General features: G+C 35.7%; 1 protein-coding gene across 1 annotated transcript; it reads right to left on the reverse strand.

Annotated features, from left to right (window-relative positions):
* Positions 1–291: 291 nt before the first annotated feature.
* LOC105046512 (DEAD-box ATP-dependent RNA helicase 27) lies at positions 292–7,746 on the reverse strand. Its single transcript, XM_010925109.4, is given in 14 exon segments — positions 292–689; positions 692–736; positions 739–781; positions 1,213–1,338; positions 1,427–1,495; positions 1,584–1,688; positions 1,786–1,824; positions 1,915–2,214; positions 2,291–2,362; positions 2,442–2,483; positions 3,565–3,648; positions 4,456–4,641; positions 6,596–6,781; positions 7,120–7,746. Coding segments are annotated over 14 exon segments (1,995 nt in total). The 5' UTR covers positions 7,732–7,746; the 3' UTR covers positions 292–603.
* Between the last annotated feature and the right edge of the window lie 8,100 nt (positions 7,747–15,846).

Below are 15,846 nucleotides of genomic sequence, written 5' to 3' on the forward strand. Positions count from 1 at the left end.
GCTCAAAGATGAGAATGACAATGCGATCAATACTGCAACCACATCTTGAATTGCAAAATGTAACGACCAAATCACCCAGAGGTGCCGGAGTAACAGTCCAACACACGAAATTCTGTCTTACTGATTACTCTGGTTATTGCCTGATTGTATTTTAGCACCGTACAGTCTAGCAGCGAATATGGATGCAATTAAAAATCGACATGTGGTAGCTTCTTTGCAAGACTTCCACGTTACCTAGCTCTGCTCATTCTCCGAAAACAAAACATTTTGAATCAAAGACCAGAAAGAGCATGCCAAAACCGATAGAACATTAATCGTATTCAGAAATATGTCAATTTCTTCAAATTAACTTCCCGGTTGATAACACTCATCGGTTACTGCAACAGAGTATTAATCAAGAACAAGGTAAAATACAATTCTAGAAACTAAAGCTGGCATCTGCAGCCAAAAAATAAGCAATATGTGACTAAGTAATTAACATGAAAAGATCCAACTCATTCTGAATGGCTCGACATCCAAAAAAATTCCAGTCCATTGACTTTTCCATATGGTTGCTCGTACAATTTGAAATACTAGCTTCTTCACCTCAGCACAAACATCACTCTAAAATCTTGAAAACTGTCTTTTGTTGTCAGCACTTTTACTTCCATAAGGATTATTTGCACTGAAACCATGGTGGCTGCCATCAATTTACGCATCTTCTTCCTAAATTTGGATGCACTGCTGTCCAAGTCTAATTTATTTTTGGTGGATTACTAAAACAGAATGATGTTGCCACATCCTATAAAACAGCCCACAATAAATCAAATTAGTCTACCACAATCCACATGATTCTTTTAATGAGTATTCACAAGATCTTATCAACACAAGCATTAAATAAAACAGACAGCAGTCTTTTAATTTCCAAGTACAAGCAACTTGATGCAGCTTAATGAAAAATATATGGCTATTCAATAACAATTCAAGGAAAATGCTCACTAGATTTGATGAAAATTGCTATTATAAAACCTATTAAAAAGAAAGATGCTAGGAAATTAATTTATCAAATGCTGATTTCAACCAAATTTTCAAGAATCATAAGATTAAACAGAAGCCTTTCACATAAACTGTAAATAGACTTGGCCAGGTTGTATGCAGAACCTGCACTCTCCTAATATTCCTAATAGCAACATGTAGATAAAGGAACCACTTAAAAAGGAAGGTTGTTGGTACCTTCATATTGAGGTGATGCACGTTGAAGATGTGCTTCATAGAGTGCGAGTTATACGCCAAAATATAGGACCTGTATGCATCTTTTGCTGACTGACTCAGGTAGTAGTTTTCTCCCACAATTTTCTCCTGCAAGTTCCATTTAACCATTTAGCTCATGACAAAGCAATGTAAGCACAGGAAAAGCAACTTCAAGTGTATCCACAGAAAGTGATACCAGGTGAGACTGCAAATTTGGAACCTTCTTTTCGTTGAACTCATATTCTTTTACAGGCACCTTGGCTTCCTGACAGCATAACGGACCATACCATTATTCAAATATATCCTGTCTAACATAATAACTGACTAATTTTGGGAGGATGTGATGCCTATACCTTCAAGTAGCAAAGAAATTGTAGCTCCTCAGGCAATAGAAACAGCAAGGCATGTCCTTTGCCACCTTCCCCACGGGCTGTTCGTCCAACTCTATGAATATACTCCTGGAAGTGCACAGAATCAGAAAGAGACGTTAACATTTGTTTTAATCAGCACCAGAGCACACATTAAAATTGTCGGTAGATGTCCTCAGGTGCCCACCTTTGGTTCATCAGGGGGATCATACTGTACAATCCAGTCCTAAAGAGAAAGAAGAAAAGCATGGTAGTTTAGGTTAGACAAGATGCAAAGACGGGAACATGACAGCTAAGTAGAAGTAGAAATACTTACAACAGCAGGAATGTCTAGTCCACGAGCAGCAACATCAGTGCACAACAGGATTCCCTTCTCTGCTTTGCAGAAGTCAAAAAAGGTAGTGGTCCGTTTCTGCTGCTTTTGCTTTCCATGGATATCAAAACAATCAACCTGGATGTATCTTAAAAGCTCCGCATGATACTTGACAGAGTTGCAGGAAGAAAAGAAAACCATAATCTTTTTGGACAGATTCCTCTTCAGAAAAGCATACAGAACAAGAAATCTTTTGTTGCTTGGAACAATACAATAGCCCTGCTGCAACCCTTCAACGGTAACCTGTAGCATGCACTTTGTCAATACTGCACAGTGAAACAATGGGCATAAGCAGTGACAAAGCACACCTGGAACCTACCTTAGACCGCCCATCATCAACTCCAATGTATATTGGCTTTCCCTTAAATGACAAAAGTGCAAAATCTTCTACCTGTGCAAGGCATTGTTTCCATGCAATCAGCATATAGAAAATAAAAACTGAGGTAAATTTTCAAATGAAAAACACGGACCTGCTTGGTTTGTGTAGCAGTAAAAAGAGCTGTTTGTCTCTTCTGCATATTAATGACATAAAATAAGCTCACAATTAGGATCACAAAATATCCAATGTCTAAAGAACCAAACAATGTAATCAGAGTGAAGATGAATTAACTCAGAAATGGAAATAGATGACTCAGATTTAATCAGCATCTGAATTAGCATATAAATTTCATGAGCGAGGAAATATGTAACCATTAAGCTCATAGCAAGAAAATATGATTCAGATATAACAAGAGTTTCTGAATCAACATAAAGAAACATCGACACAAATAACAGACGAGTGAGGTTGGGAGGGTGGGAACCATAACATGTATGAAAGGTTGAACCCTTTAATAAAGCATGATTGTTTCAACCTTGACTAGCAAACTTATATGCAAATTAGATAGATCTGGACAAATATTGACATGCACTAGATCAACCAAGCTGACTCCCAGGACTTTCTAATTGATGGTAATTCAGCAAACTCTTAAAAGAGAAAGATGAAAATGTCTAATGTCTGGATTATTGTCCTTGGCTCGGTTTGGTGTAAATGTTCAGTGTGAGGTGCTGATCTGTAGCCTCTCTAATTTGTTGTAATACTTTGCCAACTATCCGGGTTTTTTTTCCTCCAATTCTGTTGATGGGTCTCTGTCTTGCTTCTATCATAGTTGCTCTCAGATGTTTCTTGGTAACTTCTGTCCACTTTTCCTGCAGATGCTGCTGCATTACATTTGGCTTCGTTTAGAAATATTGTGCAGACTCATTTCAACTGGAGGTCTGACTGCATGTCACTTTCTCTCTCTGCAATATACCTGCTTTTTCTACCTGGAGTAAAAATCAAATGGTATGTTTGCACTGCTAATTTTTTTAAGAAAAAAGGAAAAAAAAAAAAAACACAGGTGAAAATGTATTTTGGGCTGGAATGCATGATCAATTAACAGTTGGCGTCTTACACTCATGAAAGAGTTTGAGTTTCAAAAGTTACTGCTTCTCCCACATTTAGCAGAATGATGGGTCATATCAATTATCACACCTACAAGATTTTACAGTTTCTACTTTATGTAGACAAGACAAAAAAGAAACAACTGAATTACTGGAATTAGATCATTGACATACCTCAGGTAGGCGCTTAAATATTTGCTTCATATCTTCCTCAAAGTTAGCTTCCAATATTCGATCAGCTTCGTCAATTATAAGATACTGCATTTGGAAGAGGACCACAAGTAAAAACCAATATATTCACATTGCATTAATAAGCACTGACTTCCTGATTATGAGAGCTTGAGACAAGAGGTTCTAGATCCATTTTCCACTGAATCTTCATAAAATATGCATATAATAAACAGGCATAGATAACAATGAAATAAACAAACAAATTGAGTACATGGTCATCCCAATTAATAGGATATGACATAAATTGAACAATATCATCACTGTTTGAGATAAGGAGATAAACATACAAATTGCCATGCAATACACTCACAACATTCATGTATTATGATTGTACACATGGGACTGCAATCACTTCACAGAAAAACACAAACTTTCTCTCATAAGCACAAGAACACAACTTGTGCATGTGATAAACATGCACCTGCATGTCCATATTACAAATCAACATGAAAGACCGATCACATAGACTATGCCTCCAACAACACACCTGATGCTCAAATAGATCAAGTAAGAACCTTCTAACTTAATTTAAATTGACAAAATCACATGTGAAAAACATTGTATGAAGCATAAACTAATTTAGCTGATTTTCTTCCCAAATACTTTGAGTGATAACAGCTAACATGTTCTCCACCTCTCAGCAGCAAAACAGTTTAATAAATTCAAACAGCTGATGACCTCCCCAAATTTTCATAAACAACTAAGCTCTTAAAGTAGAAAAATAACTTGTTTCCAATATAGTATTCTATGAAAAACAAATAAAAACTCAGACAAATAATAAACAACAAGGTCATGAAAATTACAACATCGGATAAATAAGAAAAATTTCTTTACCATCAAATTTTTATATATAAACCCCTTGGTATTTTGAAGATGGTCCAAAAGCCTGCCAGGTGTAGCTACCAATATATTTACTCCCTTTGCGAGGTGCTCAGCTTCTCCTCTCCGTCCTGCACCACCTATAACCAATCCAAGAGTTTGTGAATGGTGTTTCAAAAGGTCCTTTGCCACAGCATGTGTCTGCAATATAAACAAAAGATTAAACTCTCAGAAACATAACATCGGAGATTACCCTAGCATGACCATTTTTGACAATATATAATTGAGCTCAATTCCAATCAATGGGGAAAATCAACTACATCAACCTTTAAGCCAAACCATATCATCCATAAGTTCAACAGAATAAAAAGGATTACATAATATTGCAGATACTCATATGTAGCAATGTGCTGCACACACATAGAGTGAGAATGGAAAATAAAAATAATCTGAAAAAAATAATGATTTTCCACTTAGTTCATCTAAATCCAAAGCAGACTATTTACGCCCATCTACCAAGAAAAGATAACTACCTTTAATAAAGCTACATAGAGGCAATCCCTATTCACTGATCTAGGCCCACATGGAGAACATAGGAAAAGTCTTTTTTTTTTTTATTTAACTTTCTGCTGATAAGATAAATTTTGTTCAACGTTCAAACCTAAAAAATGATGTAGCAATCTCCCGTGTTCAAGTCCAACACCTCCATTTTGGAAATAATTATAAAATTATCCAGATGAATACTCATTAGTCGCTGAAAACAAGCAAGTATGACATGTTAAGGAGCAATACCCATTTATCAAGGTTGATTCCAAAACCTAACACATGATTTGTTACCTATACTAAAATTAGCATTGGTCTAAAACACATACAATGATACAACTAACATAGATAACCTACCAAATCTAGAACCATGACATTTATGTCTTAATATACAACATTAAAAATCATTTTCATCTCAATAGGTTTGAACTCCTGGAATTAATTGACACCAAATGCACATGACAGTTAACATTTTGACCCTTATACCATATATATAATTTCTCCAATGCCTTGGCCAAAATATCCATGCTCCATATACCATAAGCCCCTTAAAAATCATGCCCCTCATATTACCGTTATTTTCTTGAATCAAATGCAGCGAGTTCTAAGTGCCATGAACAACAATTCTTGTAAAAGCAACTAGTAAAACAGTCAATCTTCTTATTCTAACCCCAATTTCCCTACAGTCTCCAAGATCTGACAAATTGCTAGGAAGTGCCAATGAAATGAAGGTCTAATGCAGCTAGGAGTTTGTTGGGGAAAGACAGGGAATATATTTATTTCAAATCTTAAATATGATGTGAATGTTTAGCATTCCATTGGAGAATCACTTGGAACTTTGTAATAAGAACACAGGTGGATGTGTTTGGACTTGAGCGGAAAGAGTTAGTACATCACCTTGATGAGTGGAGGGGAAAAGTGTGCATAAGAAATCTCAATCTTGAGCAAGGAGCAGAATACTCATACAGTAAGGCTAGTTACCTGGGAAAGACTTCAAAATTGATACAAGATATACAATCAACAAGTTATTAAGATTTTCTTTCGGAATGTCGGAATGTTGGAATACCTAAAGAAAATGGATAATGCAAACATCTTAATGGAAAAAAGTAATCAGGTTGGAAAAACATATCCAACAAGATACCTAAAGTACTCTAAGTTCAGCAGAACCATCTTTGGAAAACCAGATCAATCCCGTGGATATTGCAATCTTATAGATATATTTGTAATTTATGCAAGACTAGCATGCTACATAGGTCCCAACCATATTAAAGCTGAAGTTCCTCAGGAACACAATAAGTTTTCTCTTGAAAACATAATTATCTTAGACCTTTGAAGCGACAGGCATTCAAAATTTTGGTGTTAACTACCATGAGTTTGGGTTCATTTTTTTCATTTGAGAATTCAAGTATCTGACATGGTAAAACAGCATAAGTCTTTTTAGCTAGCTCATATGCCTATGGACTTGGTAGACGATCTTGCAAGTGAAAGTCTCTGATGCTTCTAGTTACGCTTTTACACTTCAAAGGTCATTATCATTCATTTTAGATAAATAAGAAGCTCAGGAACCAAAAGCTTTTCCTCAGATTTACAGAAGCAAGTAAAAGATTCATACTTGAATAGCCAGCTCCCTTGTTGGACAAATTATAATTACTCCAGTTCCATTCCGAGCAGTAAACTTGATATTATACAGCAACTCGACCGCGGGTATCAAGAAAGCTAGAGTCTTTCCTGAACCCGTCCTTGCAGCCCCCATAACCTCTTTCCCTTCCAACAGAGGTGGGATTGCTCTAGCTTGAATCTGCAAGCATAAATTCCAATACAACGCTGCTAAACAAACATAATTGCAGCTAAATATTAACCCCAAGCCACAGAAATAGAGTAAAGTATAAGTCGATCCATCAATGTTTAATATAGCAGAAAAAGCATCAATTACGGTAAAAATCAAACGATAAACCCAAGTTGAAAAATTCCAAGTGCGTCAACATCGTTTACCATGAAAAGTGCATTAAAAAAAATATTGATTTTTATGCAATATTCTAAGCTTCCTTAGAAAACCCTAAAACCCCTGAAACCCTACGGCAAAGAAAAGAGAAACCCAACCATAGGGAATATCCTTTAGACAGTGGGAGCTCTGACCTGGGTCATGCTGACGAATCCCATCTCCTTGATAGCCGTCATGGTGGGCTCGGAGAGCGGAAGCCGGGAGAAGGGCTCGGAGGTCATGATACTGGAGCCCTTCTTCTCCCCCGTTTTCTGCTTCTTGGCAACCGGAGCCTTCTCCCCTTCACCATCGCCATCATCTCTTACTCCTTCTCCGCTGCTGCCGCCGTTCGCTTCCTCGTCCGAGCTCTTCTCTCTCCGGTCCGCCTCCTCTCCGTCCACTTCCTCTTCTTCTACTTCGCCGTCGACGGGAGCGGCGTTGGAGTTTTCCTCTTCAGCTTGAGGGTGCGGTTTGTTCTTCCTCTTCTTGGACTTGGACTTGGACTTGGACTTCCTCTCGTTCTTGGCGTCCATGGCGGAAGGACACATGGTTTTCGACGCAGTGATGAGCTGCGGCTCTACCGGAGGCTCGCGTGCTCTGATGGAACCCCGCACGCGGGACTGGAACCCTAAAAATTTTGATGATACGTGAAAACTCGACCAGACCCCGGCATGCGAGTTTTTGACACCCGGTCTCCGGTCCGGCAGCCGTTGGGCCGAGCCGAACAAGGCTTTCAGTTTTAAAGCTAGTTCTCTCAGTTTGGGCATTTGATGGTGGGCTTTTGCTTCAGCTTGCTGTTGGGCCTTAACCAGCCTGCCATGCTGGAAATTCTGAGGATCAGCTGACGGCCGGTCCTCGGAATGTATACCGAAAAGACCGGGGTTGTATCTTTGGCATTAAAAAGGGATTCACCTCCCTTCGCACGAATCTACAATTGGATCACGAAATGACCCCTTAGAGATGGATGGATGGATGGATGAAGTTTAGAGTACTTTACGATCTATACAGTATGTAATCTAATACTTGATGTGGCAAGAGAAAATCAATCAATTTTTTCATGCCAATTATACAACTTGAATCCGTACATAAATATTTGCAGTATATCTTAATCATCCATCCCATGTAATGATGCAAGTATCGTTCCAAGTCTGAAATTTTTAGCCAGGCCGCTCTTGAAGCCTCATGGGGCTCTACTACAATATGTTTGGTTGGTTGAAAAGGTTTCGCAAAGCTGATTTTTTTTTTTTTTTTTTGTAGTACGATGATGTTAAGGGCCGTTCTTTCCCTGTATGGAGCATGCATACAAGTTTGATGTGAATGTATACAAAAAGAATAGAAAGCAAAATATCTCAGAATGGCCTTGAAGCCACCTCCACATCCATTCAAAAAAAATCTCTAGAGTACTTCTCAACAAAAACAGCCATCCAATCTATCATTGTATTTGTCTCCCGAAAGATATGTCTGATAAATAAGGATGTGTACCCCATCCATAGTCTAAAAATATCTCTGCAGCTGGGGATAAGTAGCATCTCCCACGGATATCTCTAGATCTATGTCACCTCCATAGATGAATCTCTCTCGGGACCAGGTGGTCGGCTTGTAAAGCCCATTGTGTGTTAAGAAATTAAAGGGAATCTTAACAAGAATTTGAAGGTTTTGAGGTGTGGACTATCACAAACATAAAGTGATATTTGCTCCCACTATAATTACTGTAAGGTTGATAACAAATCATTTTCAGGATACAAAAAAAATCTTAGAAATTTGCCGACAGTAACTTCTAAATATTTTCCTTCAAAATTTCTTCTTTTTTTATATTTGCATGTTTTGGTGAAAAACAGAACGAAGGAAAGAATAAAAATTTAATTTATATTTTATTATTTGTAGATAAAAAAATATTCTAACAGATTAAAAATAAATTTCAATTACCTGCCACTCTCAAGTATCTAAGCGCCAAATCTTTGATTATTTAAATATTATATATATAATATTTCAATAAATTTTAGAAAAAATATTTAAATTTTCCACAAAAATTTCCACCATATCTTTTTAAGTATAAGACTAGTTTAAATGTATAGAAAGTATTTTCTTTTCTTATAATTTTTTCATATGGGATTACTCATTTGTCTTTCCAATATTAGTATTGCAAACTACCAAAAGTAATAATAGCCACAACATTGCGTGTATACAATCTCCATCTAAGTGGCTCGTGATCGCCTTATTTTTATTTTCAAAAATCCAAGAAGAATATCAACAGACTGAATTATATTTATGATGAAATCCTACTATTTTAAAAATATTAAAAAATTTTAGAGATTTCTGATAGAAAGTTTTTTTTTATTGATTTCAAAGAGAAAAAATAAACTAAGAAATAATTATAATTTTATACAAATTCTGCCTTCAGCATCAATCTTCATGCAACACTTTACCAAGTTGTAGAAAAGCGAAAACATAAAAATAAGAACAATACCAAATAGACCCTAAGATAACACAAAATAGTTTATTAGATTCGATTTTTGTTGATTTAAAAAGCTAATACCAAATAATATCAGAATTAGAGCTGGAATAAGAAACAGAATGTATTAGAATGGTAATCAAAATAGCCATATCCTCCAATGTATTTTGTTCGTAATCGAAATCAAATCGGCATCGAAATGAAATTTGAATTCTAATTGAGAGTAATGATTTTTTGGATAATTGGAGCATTCTCCTCGCTCCTGAAAATGAAATGGGGATAAGGCTTCCTCCAATTAAATTGTTAGAATAGAAGTTGCTTGTCCCTATTCTCATCCTAAAGTTTGACTCTTTCTAACCAAAGATATCTAGAATCATCCTAGGATCTAGGGATGGATTTTAGTTAAGGTGGGACATTGTTACGATATTGGGTGGCCCGTTTTGCGGCCCGAGTTGCTTGTGGACCTATGAGCTGGTCGCCTGAATTTGTCAGCATGTAACAAGAACTTAGCGTGCTTTTAACAAAAGAGAGGCAACCAAGCAATAGAAGCAGCTAGATTACAATTGGTCCAAGCAAATATATCTTTTTCACAGACCGAGAAAAAAAAAAAAGAGTCGTCATTTTAGCTGTATCTATATTTTGAACTTGGTCCTAGCAAGATTTAATTCGTTCTTGCATGAGAAAGTGTCAAAATTTGTATGGATTCTATAATGTTTACCATCCTTTCCATTATTTATTTATCCGGGGATGAGCCAATCAGCTTCGTTCATACATATGACAGGCAAAACTTCTAACAAAATGATACATTAAACTGGCCTGAAAACTATACTCCCGCTCTTGTGTGAGCTTAGCAATCGGTGGGACGACAATCTTCTATATGGCATGTGATACTCTCCGCCGAGGATCTTCCTATTGAGAGGTGAGCTGGGCGAGTTCGGTGAGCTCCAACGGTCATTTATATCTCCCAACAAGTATCAAACAACCACTGCATTGAATCCATCACATGTATAGTATGAATTCAATGAATAAGACTTTGTCATGGTCATTAGGAATGGTCTCAGGTTCAATTATGCTGCAACAGCCATACTAGTCTCCATGATGTTGTCCATGATCACGATCAAAGTAAGAGTTGACCTGCTGTGGATGTCTTAGTTCAAGCGTAAAAAAAAAAATTAAATTTTTATAGTCTGACCGTTCATAGAAAAAATTATGGTCGGATATGTTCGAAAACATCCATCAAAAAATATGTGGTTGCATGCATTTACGTGCATACGTTAAAATATTAAAAAAGATAAATGATAAATCTTAAAAGTATTTGAACATTTAGATAAATATAATAATAATTTTTTATTGATGTCTCGATATATGCAGATGACAGACGATGATGATTCGATCATAATTTTTTCATATCGATCCAACTATAAAAGTTATTTTGTAAAAAAAATTATCAACACTGAAATTTGCTTCTACAAAGAATAAATCCATGTGCCTCAAATTTAACATCTATGGCATATTTCTTAAAGGAAATGGACCCTGGGAAAAAATGTAAACTTTCACCCTATTTGATTTCAAATGGATGGAATATTTTAATTTTTTAAAATTAATTTTATTATTTTTTTAATATTTAAATTTAATTTGATTTTAATTATGAACCAAGGAGGATACAGTCTTTCTGATTTTGTTTTCAATCATTCAGACTCCGATCACGGAGAGAAGCTCGGTCGAACGGACGTTGACACTTCTCTATTGGTTAAAAATTATACATTAAACAACCGCGGGCCTCGTGGTTAAACCATTAAAAATACCACAAGAAAAAGACTTCAAGAGTGTGTTTCAATAAAATATTTCCATTGCCGGCTACATCGTTGAAGGTGGCCGGCTTTGGATTCTCGCCCCAAGCCCAAATTTAATCGGGAGTAGATCTGTCGTTTCCCTGATCACGATCTGTCGATATCTCATCTACGTACGTGACAACTAAAATGTTGAAATATTAGCTAACAAGCAACAAAAATAAAATTGATTGATGTTATATGTATTTCAAAATTTTGGAGGTCATGAAGGTGAAAAAAAATCTCATGAGCCATCAAGAATTTCTTGGTGACGTGTCAATGTCGTATTGATTGATATCTTGAGATATGTTCCTAGCATTGATCGAAAGAATTGCCTATTTCCCCTTTTTTTTTCCCTTTTTTTTTGTTTTGTTGGAAGGGAGTATAAGGATCCACGTATTTTATTAACCACCAACAGGCATTCGAATAGATTGATGTGGACGCGTTTGGCATCCTGCCTGAAATGAAAACCAAAACATGGGCACAAATTTCTGACTTTGACCTTAGACAAATCAATATCTCGTAACGACACCAACAAAGTGCCATTTTTTTAACTTTTTTGTTTCATAAGCGATAAAATATTAGCTACTTACATAAATTAACATTCAAAGCTTCAAGATATTTTAGTTCCGTGTATTTGAAAATATTGGTTTATTATCTACAGAACAAGAATTTATTGATCATGTTACCAAATAGAAGTTCCCTAGCATACATCTTCGTAGGCTGTTACAAATTCAGTATTGCTTTAACTTGATAGCAATCGCTCTCCAATGTAATCAAGTTTAGAATTTGAGGTTCAGAAACCAATTAATGTTGCAATAAAAAACAAAAAAAACAAAAAAGTTATATTGGCAATGCGCAGCTTTTTATTTGCTTCATTGGGTGAAAATTGGTGTCATATTAGATACAAGTAGTTAGTCAATTGGATCATAGGTAGATGCTATTAAATCAATTACTTTCCAAACAAGTCATAAAAGTTTTCTTGTGGGACATTAAAAGAAAAATATATTTTGAAAACGCATAATAATCATGAGAGAGATGGAAAATAGTGCTAAGAAACAGGCAATCATATTTTAAAGATAGAATTTCTCATCATTATTATATCTCCAAATATTTTGGTACCTTAGTTGACCGCGTATTCCAGTGATGTTGAGAAAATCAATCATTTTTTCAGGCATTAAAATTCACTAGCATCTAACACGTCATGCAAATGTGTTTCAACAGAAGGAAGGCATGCAAAGTCCAACTTCATGTGCCTACCATTCTCTCTACATATATAATTAATATGCAAATAATGATATCTCGATTTATATCTCTGTCAATAGAGGTTTTAAGATATCAGGATATTTTTAAAAAAAAATTAAAATAAAAATAATATTTTTTTTAATCAAATAATCAGAATTAGAGTCACTCATTCTCATTCCCATTCATGTTCCTCTTCCACAGTGCAACAAAAATATATAGTTGGCCTACCAGCCAAAAATAATTAGTCTTTTCAAGAGATTAAATGGCAATAATATAATTGCTTACGATTTTCTTTGCCCAATGGTTGGCTCTCCATGTGGATGCTAGATGGTGAATGCTGGATCCTACATCAAACTTAGGTTGCATGAAGGAAAAAATTGGAATAGTACTTCTCTTAATTTAAATAGTTAGAATTGGAGCCACTCATTTCTATTCCCATTCATATCATCGTTCTAGAGTTCAACGGAACATGTTATTAGCCGGTCAATTATGAATAATTGTTGTCTTTCAAAGATATTAAATGAAATAACAGAATTGCTTAAGGCTCTCCTTTCCCAAAGGTTGGCTCTCCACGTGGATGCTGGATGGTGAATGTTGGGTTCTGCATGTATGCATCAAACTTAGGTTGCATGAAAGAAAAATTCAGAATAGTATTCCTCTCAATCAAATAATTAAAATTGGAGACGCTCATTCTTATTCCATTCTAGAGTTCAATGAAAACATATATTTGGCTGGTCAGGCATGAATAACTGTTATCTTTCCAAGAGATTAAATAGCAATATTCTCTAATGGTTGGCTATCAATATATAGGTGTTGGATAGTGAATGTTGGGTCCTATATACATCCATCAAATTTAGTTGCATAAAGGAAAAAATCGGAATGATATTTTATCAACTAAATGGTTGGAATTGGAGTAAGGCAATCCCATTCTCCTTCATCTTCCAATTCTAGAATTGGAGAACATACTATTGGCCAGTAGATAATTGTCGTCTTTCCAAGATATCAAATGACAATAATATAATTACTTATGATTCTCTTAGCCCCATGGTTGACTCTTCATGTGGATGCTGGATGGTGCCTGTTGGATTCTACGTACGTGCATCAAACTTACGTTGCTTGCACGGAAAAAAAAAGACACCTAAGAACGACGAGCAACTGGTTTAGAAGTTTTGTTCTTTATCCAACTTCGATAATTCAGCGAATTAATTATACCTGCAGGCAGTCTAGGCTGCTGAAAAGGAGGACCAGGTGGTCCAGGTTTGGACTTGGAACCCGTGCTCATTGCACGGGCTGCGTACCTAATGCCACTGTTCATCACATGGCAGGAGTGGTGATGCATGACATCTTACGCATCACAAAGTGTCATGCATAATTTGTTGACAGTATTACATTTTTTTTTTCACAGATAAATAAAGGAAAAAATAGTTGAAACATATTAATAAAATTTGAAAAATACGAAAACTACATCAGGATTTGACAAAAAGATATATGACAAAAAGAAGCTACATCAGGATTTGGATAACTTACCAACCATGCTGAGAGTTATTGACCTCTTTCAAATTACTGAGTCTGATGATCACTTTGTATGAAAGAAAAAAAAAAAAAAAAATCTACGTACATCCATCCTTTTTTTTTTTCTTCCCTCCCTTTTCCCTACTAAAATTCACCAAGAACTCAAGTTGTATGAAACTCTGGGTTATATATAAAGCAGCAGCCCCTTTATTTTATCAAGATGGTTTGTTAACTTAACTAGCATTATCTGAAAATGAAGAACATCAAATCAAAACAAGTTTGTTTGGGAAATGAAACCAAATAAAGAACTACTAACAAGAAAACCATGCAAAAAAACAAGAAGAGTTTGGCACTGCGGGACTCCCTCACATGCAACCAGCTGGTAGAATCACAAGGTTCATTAATATAAGATATGTACGTATCAGCAAGGTGGCCTAAATTAATATGGGACTAAGCTATTTTATTACAACATATGCACTGCGTGGAAGAGAGAAGGGATGACAACGAGGCAAAACAGCCAACCTTTGGCCCCTAGAAAGATTGCACATGCACCCATCTCTCACTTGGCACTGCTGGATCTGTCCTACATGCAGAAATAGAAGACAACCGGCGTGTGTATATATATATATATTGAAAAAAAAAATCTTATAAGTCAATTATAAGTATATTACGATAAATTTTTTTTATAATTTTTTAATTTATATAATAATATTTATTATTTGAATATTGATTTATCATTTTAGCTGTATTTTATTATATCTAAGATTATGATGAACTCCAAAGATTAGGACAATAGTTTTAGAAGACATGAATTAATCATTCTAGTGAGATCTAAAATCCTAATCTTAAATATTCCTGATCGTAGAAGCATTAAGTCGGAGATCAATGTTCTGAAAAGACTAGCACATCCTATGTATGCTCGATAGAGAGAGTGGCAGATCTCACTAGTCACTTGTGTATGGAACACTCATACAAAGATGTGGGTGCTCATTTGGAGATAAGTCCACTGAATTGACTCGATGAAAGAAAATATCTTATGGAAGCCTTACTTGCATGTCAAAGATGGTTCTCTAAGTGGGAATTATGCAAGTGATCCTTAGACCTGAGATCACCATGAAACCTTATGCACATGAACCCATATTTTGATTCATATTCAGGCATGGCATTAAGACATGTATGGGGTGTTCTGGATATGGTAGAGTGTGTATAAAAGTTGTGAGTAGGTCAATATAGAATCGATCACTTCTACTAAGAGAAGATCACATTTCGTATATTCTCATCCCTAGATGATTCGGAAAGTCTTTTGGTCAAAAGCAGGAAGGAGATTAGAGAGAGTTCTAATGCTTCATCATCGAAGTCATCATTGGTTAATTGAGAATCGATATAAATATGTATTTGAGTTTGACATAATGCCATACTCATGAACATATTCAGGATGCAGGGATAATCAAAAGATTGAATTACACGGTAACTTGCCACTGAAGGATATATTTGGTATTTTTATCATATTTTACATCTTTTGGGTAGTCATAATACATTGCTAGATATCAATCTTGACTTGTAGGTTTGATCGAATTAAAAAGTTTAATTCGATTACCAATTAGAAAGGATTCTAATTGTTGAACTCGAGTTAGCTCGATTGGACCTAAATCGGTTAGATTGAAATCTAATCAAATTTGTTCAACTTGCATCCGGACCTACTGCTAATTAGATGTGGAACCCAATGGGTCACACTTATGAAAATTGGTTAAAGATTTTTTTGATAAGATTGATTGAAATTTTGGATTCAATCAGGGTTCCCGATAAGCATGCTAGCACGTGTGGAAATCCTAGCTCCTTGGAAG

This window comes from Elaeis guineensis, chromosome 6 (assembly GCF_000442705.2).
Source record: "Elaeis guineensis isolate ETL-2024a chromosome 6, EG11, whole genome shotgun sequence".
Lineage (NCBI taxonomy): Eukaryota > Viridiplantae > Streptophyta > Magnoliopsida > Arecales > Arecaceae > Elaeis > Elaeis guineensis.